Genomic DNA, 8,435 nt, shown 5'->3' with positions numbered 1-8,435 from the left:
GATTTGGATAATAGAGTGTAAAGCACAAACAACAAACAAATATGCAGTTGTATCTGATGCCCGTCGCGCTACGCGACGGGGCTTGGCCTCACCCATCGGGCGGCAGATTTTTCAAACTTTGATAATATGGCATGTTTGGTCCCTGGAGTTGTTTTAAAGCGTTTTAAGGTATTTTAAGGACCGAAAAGGGTGTTTTTGAGACTCGACAAGTATAAAACAAATTTGTAACATAAAATCCATCATTTTGATTATATCGAAGGTTTCGGTTTACAAAACGAGTCGGTTTACATGATAAACGAATACAAATAGGACCCGGAATTAACGAATGTCACATGTATGTTGCAGCTTGGAGTATTTTTAATGGAGGAGAAGATGATAAAAAATTGATATTTTATTATATTTACTTTTGTACTTTTCTGCCACTTTTTTCGTATGATTGTTGGCATTTCTTTTTTAACAAAATAAAACGAATTTATATAGGGCCTGGTAATGTCCATATCTTAGAAAGTAATTTAACAATCAACTCATTTAATAATTGTTTTGTTTGTCATCCATATCCATGTGTATTTTGTTTAGTTTTGCTTATTGTTATTACAATTACCGTTTAACTTTTGAAAAAAAATATATATAAGGGATTAAGGTCCATCTTTTATGTTTGTCTTGGGCACTCGAAATCTCAAAGACGACCCTGAATAGTCTAAAGTCACATTTCATTATATGGTGAAAAACAAGAATACTGTTGAACAACATTCATCCTAGATGAAGCAGATGATTGTCTTGGTTATCTACAGAGTAAAAAGCATGCAGTATGATAATAGGAAAACTTATGAATATTGTTGGAATATTTTAATAATATGCATCATGTTGGTAGAGATGGAATATATTAAGAAAAATTGGAGACCGCTAGATCAACCCTGCACAGAGCATCAAGTTTTTAAAACAATAAAAATGGTCATAGCCAACATCATTGATAATTTCCTTCTGTTTTAAATCACTTTTCTCATTTTCTGTTGACATAGGAATGACAATATTTCGGCCCACTTAATAATATTTTATAGCAAATGCATCAAATCAGAAAATTCATTAAAAGAAACGGGTCGGGTATGAGCTGTATTTTAAATTAATAGTTACATAAAACTGCTTTATTCATACATTTAGATTATTATGATCTAATTTTAGTTATAACGTCTAAAATATTAGCTCTTTAAGAAGCTTGGCAATCGTTCCTGGGTCAACCCAACTCGATCCATTTTGAGTTATTATCGGGTGTGGCATCTTTGACCATAATATTATTGAATGGGTTGAAATTGGTTGTTATCCGATGTGGAAACTAGTTGGTAAATTACGTACCTGAGTCAATAACTGATAGTCAACCAGCTGGGAGAAAACTTTAACCAATAGAAGATGGACATGTGGCACTTCTCGATAGCCATCAACTTTGTGGTACAATAGCAGCTAGTGCACGTGCATATGCTGGAGGAAGACTTCTCAATATGGGCTTCATTTGATGACCGTAAAGTGATATCAAGTGAGAAACCGCACTTCCTATTTGAACTTTAACTTCTCGTGTTTCAAGTGGTGAGATAGCTACTTGTACAAATACCAAAACCAAATCCGATACTAACTCAAGGATCTGTTCAACGGTTGATAATATAAGTTCTGAGTTCTTGAGGGCAGAACAGTATATGTTAAGCAAGTACCTGCGAGTTGGATGATAAAATAAGGTCGCAAATGCAAGTGTAAACAGGAACAGATTCTTCATAATCTTCTTTTAAAGGAAGAACTTGGAGAAGCATAGGGAGAACCTGTTTGACCCATTAGAGATAAATATTCATAAGTTGAACCGACCCATTTATAAGTAAACGCGCCAACATGGCTTCATGTCTATATACTAACCTGATTCAGTGGAACTGAGTCCTGGTGTGCCATAATCATCTTCGCAACTGCTCCTGCAGCGTTGTCCTTAACCGCACCGTCTGGTTCAGATTCTTCAAACAACGGGTAAAGGCAATGCAATGCATCATCAAAGTATCTGATAGATAAAAGACAGACAGAAAGAACCAAACATGAAAAATATATTATATATATGACTGGTCAACTAGTCTAAGTGAAAGAAGTGTACTTGAGGCTGCAGTCGCCACCATTCTTGCACAACTCTCCGAGACAGAATGCAGCATTTCTCCTATTGGTTGCTGATGAGGAAGCTAACTCTTTTAGTACAAACGGCATCAAAGGCTGAAACAAGAATTCAAATAGAATTAAACGCCATGAAAACAACCGGAATTTAAACAGAAAATTCACAAAAAGATTACATTTACATAGTCAGCAATCATAGGCCCCATATTCTGAGTGACTTCAGCAAGACATGCAACCACCATAGTCCAGTCTTTAGATGAGCTTGACCCGTCCTGCAGGTCATTGATTTCATATAAGTTGGAGAAAAGAGTGATGAATGCCAAATACTAGAGGTGGCCATTTCGACCCATTTATGTTTTACCTCATACAGCTCAAACATCACCCAAAGTATATTTTTACTTCATAAAACCTCTTAAATTAGTTTATTTGATAAATAAGATTATCATTGAAACTATCTAACTTCGTAATGGGCAAATATCATTAAAATCCAACATAATTTTTATTTTTTATCACAAAAGTCTAAACAATTTTTTGCACATTAATTGTAATCACATTTATACAGTAAAAAAATTGATTTTTTTTTGGGAAAAACGAGTTTCAGGCTAGCAAACCCATTTCAAGTTTTAACGTGACCAAAGTACCAACCATTTTGACATGTTACCGACCCCCTGCCACCTCTAAAAAATCAAATGATGTAAGCTTGAGTAAGCTCACCGCAAACTCCATTAATGGATAAAACAGAATTGCAAAGATAGGTTCAAAGTTGGAGCCCATGGTCTTGGAAAGTACAGGAAGAAGGTCTGTAACAGCATCCATGAGTACTTCATTTTGACCAGGGTCATAAACCTTAATATCACTGCCAGGTTCTACTTTCTGACATGCTGACATCTGCTGTAGTAATACAAGAGTTGACTCTACAAGACTACCTATGTCTGAAAAAAAAAAGATGATGTGAACCTCTAAGAAGTTAGTATATGAGGTCATAATTAAAAGTAAATCATACGAGATTCCATGACAACGAATCCAAAATCATTGATGATCTGTGCTACACTAATGCAAGTTTGAGCAACCACTTCCTTGTCATCATCTTGAATCATTGTCTTGATATAAATGGTCATCACAGAATCTGAAATAATACATTGTAAAATTTAAGGAACCGATTCAACACTCATCATCTGCTGCTAACATTTACTGACTTACCAAGAATTTGTTTCATCTGTGACTCTCCGTCCTGCAAATTTGAAAGAAAACTTACACTTTAACCAGAAGACTATGAAACATAGTGATTGTTTCTTAAACAAAACCTCCTAAACCAATTTGTTGAAATAAAAGATTATGACTGAAGTAATATACTTTTGTAATCAGTTTTAAATAACTAGTTATTTAGACATATTTAGACAAATAATGTTAGTTTCACGACATTAGCTAACTAGCCATTTAACCATCGCTACTGAATACCAGTCAAAGTAATATTAGATGGTAGATGTAATTTTATGGTATTAAATGTTGAGTGCCTATTCTAATGTCATATACTCATATGTATACAATAAAATTTCTTATGTATTCAGATGCAAAAGAGAATAGCTGAAATTCCTAAAAGGTAATATGAGTAATTAAATGCCTTACGCTATCACCGTGTAAGTAGACATGAGCCGCTGTCAAAATATCTGCAATCAGAAGTCAGAACCAACTAACTTTTAGAGATGGGAAGAACAAGCATCACCAGATGAAATATTAATTTATTCTGATATGTTTAATTGAAGTGTAACACATGAAGAGAATTATTTATCACTTACGTTTTAAACCAGTAATCGCCTGAAGTCGAACATCTTCATGGAAATGTATTGAATGTTTAATCATAATCATTAATGACTCTTCCAAATATCTTGATATAATTAAAGACTTGCAATTTATAACTTCTGGTATATGTTCAAAGTGTAAAATACAAAAAACTAAAAGGATACGGGGCAAAGGCACTCTTTGTATGAAGGGCGAATAGACCAAGGGCTTGAGTTGCAGCAGCCTTTTCATCTAAAACATCTGTTCTTATACTGATATTTCCTATTCTCGGTTCATCATCAGCTTCATCATCAGATGAAACCGCTCCCAATCCAACATCTTCATCTTCATCACGATCAGAATCATTAATACTCACAACAGGCCCATCATCAAGATTGCAAGAAGAGAATGCCAAAGGTACAATATGTGGAAGATACTGTTTACAATAATATAATTCCAAAAAACAAAAAGAAAATATAAAACCATACTTCTTAGAAAATAATCAAAAGTTAGTGTATACCGGAACCATTCCATCTTCCAAAGTTTCTGTCACATTGCTAAAAAGTCCATGAGTGTGCTTGCGAAGTTCACTGCACTCCAGTCCATAACCCTAAATCATACGTTAGATGTCAGAGCACTTCATAATTTAGGGCTGTAAACGAACCAAATGAACACAAATGAGGCATATTTATAACTAAATTTCTTGTTCTTGTTCATTCGCTAAGAAAATGAGGTGTTTGTGTCAGTTTATGTTAGTGCGTTAAAAGTATAAACAACGGACAAAAATAAAAGAACGTAACCAAACATAGATGAACGAATAGAACTGAGTGAACGCTAGTTAAAAGTAAACACGGACATCCATATGTTGGACCTAAGAAAATAATAAAACTAAACTAAATTGTGATTGTTGTTATTTTAATTTTATATAACTAAACTAGATAGTAATGGGCCTAAACGTTTTTAAGGAATATATAAACAAACAAACATGAACAAAAATTCACGAACATAAATGAACGGACAAGACATGTGTTCATGTTCGTTCGTTTAATTAGTAAGCGAACATAAGCAAACTTCCCACAAATATTTAACTGAACTTGTGGTTTGTTTACAGGCCTACTTCAGATATGTAGTGTGACTTAGGATAGATGGAATGAAATAATCATTACAGAAATTGCAGCTGCAATAAAAGGTGGTAAATTTGGTTCCATTTTTTGCCTTCCAACAATTACTGAAACTATCCCGACCAACTCAGTAGCTCTTGCTCGTAAACAGAGGTCTTCTACATTTGTAAGAACCATAAAATGTTTCATCAAGTCAAGAACCCTTTCTGCGTATGGGATAAAAGCTTTATCCGCAGCAGACACAACTGAACCAATTGCAGACTGCAAAATTAAGAAAATGTTGAAAAAGATGCTGATCATTCAGCAAGTAAATTATTAAGAATGCATCGCTACCAGACATGTTTCTTGTACTATTCTTGGACTATTCTGAAGAGAAGCAAGTAGTTTCCCCAACAGAGGATCAAAAAATGGGACAATTTCCTCATGCATGTTCTCACAAAATGCTGCTAATGCATAGTATGATTTCTCCTGCAAAGAAGATTAAGTTACATCCATAAAGAACTGAACATTTTATGATATTAATGTACCTTCACATCATCAGACGCATCGTGTAAGGATCTTAATACACGAGGAAGAATCTTTTCATAATGAGAGATGATTTCAGGCTGCAGAAATTCAGCAAATTGACCTAATACATATGATGCAGAGCCTCTTACAACCTGTTCAGGATCTCTTAAACCCTCTAAGACAATATGTAAAACAGGTTCAAGATTATCTTTCATTGACTCCAAGCAACCTTCTGAGACCAAACCCAAAACAGTGATAGAAGCTTCTCGAAACTTTGGATCAACACTCCGATTGTTCTCAGAAGCAAATTCAAAAACTACTGGAAACACATGATTTGACAACTTTACAGACAAAGTATCAAAGACTTCTGCAGCAGCACGGTCTGATGATATGTCATCATCTAAATCACTCCCGGTTGGGTCTGTAAGCAATAGAAACATAATTTGGAGTATTGGAATGATCAGCTTGTGGTTCTTGAGTGAATTGGATCTATATTTAGCAAGCCATGAAATGATTTGAATAGCTTGATGACGAGTGGCAATTTTTATATGTGAACTGCAGCAAACCTCAAGAGAGAATTTGACTATGGCTCTGATTGATTCTCCAGGAAGAGGAACTGGAGATTCAATCAGTTCATCAAATATCTCAAAAGCAATTAAAGCATTATCTTCATCACCAGATGATAAACATTTTCTTGAATAATTCAATATGCTGGGAATATACTCGCAAAATCTAACCTGCATGCATATGCATAAGAATGAGTCCAGAAGCCTTCAACAAAATAATATCTAAAACAGATAAACTCACCAACTGAGAATCATCATGAGTTGAATCGAGAAAAGCCCCAATTGCCCTATTCAAATAATAAAAGTTACAAGGTACCTTATAAGACAACATTCATACGGAATTAGTTTCTAAAACTTCCAATAAAAATACAAGTTTTGACAGAAAATATTACTTGAGAGAAGCAACTCTAACATCACTGATCTCGTCTTGTAGGCACTTGATTAAAAGGAATTTCAAGTCTGCAAAATATGGTTGAAATGAATCCCCATTTGTCTCGGTTAAAGAGGTAAACAATAGTAATCCCACCTGCATCATAAAGAAGGATATAACAGTTTTTGTTTGTAGGTTATAATAGTCATAAAAATATGTGTTCAGTTGGATAGAACGTGGCGAGACATGATTTAGAAACAAACAGCATACGATCATTTTAAAATCATAATGCAGAACAGAACAAATGAAGCACCTCTCTCAGATCTTCTTGTGCATTTTGACTGCAATGAACTATAAAGGGCAGTAGGTCTGACCACTCGCCACCTGGAAATTTGGCAATAACAGTCACCACATTTGCACTAGCTCGCCTCACAGATGGACTGACAATGCAAGATAGCCATAACACAATCAATTTTGTGTTGTGGATTAAGAAGAAACATCAACGTATAGAATCATATTCATTGCATATACGATAAAGCCTTTGATTAATGACACAAAATAAATCTGCTAAGGTAAGAAGATAACCATTTTGAAACATGATACGTGCATAAGCCATAAAGACATGAACAAACAAGTGTTTTTTAACCTAGATGTGCATCACGCCTGGGAGGTGTTTGTACGAGTAGTGTATGCATAAGGTACAAGTAACTATAACTCATAATTGCGCGCATCAGGAAATGGCAGCTCATAGCTCCACCTGATGCGATCTCATCAGCGCATTGAAGGAACCGCAATTCTAAACCTAGCTACCGATTTCAATTATTCGTACACGCTTTAATCAAATCACATTTCTAGAACTAATCAAATAATTATGTAAAACTTTCAACCTGTACTCAGCTATGATGCTTTCGAGGAGAGATCGTTTAACAAACTGGCGCACATCATCCGGAAGCTTCCTCCAGTGACCGGTGATCTTCTTCCGGAGGAGAACGGCGCAGAGCTGGCGGACATTGGGGGTTTTCGCGTTGCGTATATGATCGATAAGCTGCGGAACCACCTCTGGATCCCTAGCGAGACGTTTAATCTGATCCTCCGCGTTCCGTCTCGCCTCGTTGTCCGGCATGAGGAATTGAAGGAGGAGAAGCTCCAGTGATTGCGCCATTGTTGTTGTCTTCTCTCGCTATCATTCTCTGTATTTGGACGTATAGGTTGTGAGGGTTTTGGTTTTGGTTTTGGCGCGAGGGGAAATAGTGATTTGATGATATATATAGTTGGTTTACAAACAAAGGTCGTTAGATTAAATCTCTTTATTTATTTATTTATTTTCTTGACACTGACTTTTTTTTTAACCATCGTAGTCTATAAATGTAGAGAACCCGATGCCCTACTATGGTGTACTACGTTATTTTAACCGAACTCACACTGACTTTATAGTTTGGCTTGGCCGTTTTCACGAAAACCATATCACCGTCTATCACTTGACATACGTGGTGTCATCACAAGAACATAACTCTCTAACGTAACACACGGTGGGACGAAAATCCAGGTGCCTCGGGATTCGAATTGACAAACTCACAAGGCCTAATTCAAATCCTTTATTGCTATAACCCACCAAAAGTGATATAAGTAGAGATTGAACTTGAGTTTCACTAAAAACCCCAATTCTCCTACTACTAGATCACAAGTGAAGATTTTAGATTTGTTGATTGGGTGCGGGACGTTCTTTGGGACATCTTAAGGCGAGCCGGGATATCAGCTAAAAAGGAAGCCCCTGTAAACTTCCTTACAGACCCCACGGAAGGGAGATCCACTCTACGACCGGCAGATTTGCTCGTCTTTGGTTGGGTCGGGGGAAAACACGCTTGTGTTGATCTCACGGGGGTATCTCCCTTAGCTGGTTTGAGGGATAATGGGTTTGCAGCTGGGCAAGCAATGAAAAGGGCTGAAACGAAGAAG

General features: G+C 36.1%; 1 protein-coding gene across 1 annotated transcript; it reads right to left on the bottom strand.

Annotated features, from left to right (window-relative positions):
• Window positions 1-1,282: 1,282 nt before the first annotated feature.
• Window positions 1,283-7,733, bottom strand: LOC143592100 (uncharacterized). The gene is made up of 19 exons (XM_077072102.1): window positions 7,367-7,733; window positions 6,793-6,919; window positions 6,502-6,635; window positions 6,351-6,396; window positions 5,564-6,280; window positions 5,370-5,504; window positions 5,082-5,297; window positions 4,436-4,525; window positions 4,101-4,351; window positions 3,933-4,021; window positions 3,763-3,803; window positions 3,337-3,367; window positions 3,140-3,262; window positions 2,851-3,068; window positions 2,313-2,408; window positions 2,123-2,235; window positions 1,897-2,032; window positions 1,701-1,805; window positions 1,283-1,633 (listed from the first exon to the last, which is right to left on the bottom strand). The coding sequence occupies exons 1-19, from the start codon at window positions 7,639-7,641 to the stop codon at window positions 1,433-1,435; spliced, it is 3,144 nt and encodes a 1,047-aa protein (XP_076928217.1). The 5' UTR covers window positions 7,642-7,733; the 3' UTR covers window positions 1,283-1,432.
• Between the last annotated feature and the right edge of the window lie 702 nt (window positions 7,734-8,435).

The sequence above is a fragment of the Bidens hawaiensis genome, unplaced genomic scaffold, assembly GCF_021521415.1.
Source record: "Bidens hawaiensis isolate Kalapana, Puna unplaced genomic scaffold, B.hawaiensis_p1.1 tig00040526_1, whole genome shotgun sequence".
NCBI lineage: Eukaryota > Viridiplantae > Streptophyta > Magnoliopsida > Asterales > Asteraceae > Bidens > Bidens hawaiensis.
Note: the sequence above shows the minus strand (reverse complement) of the source record. Positions and strands in the feature narration are given on the sequence as shown.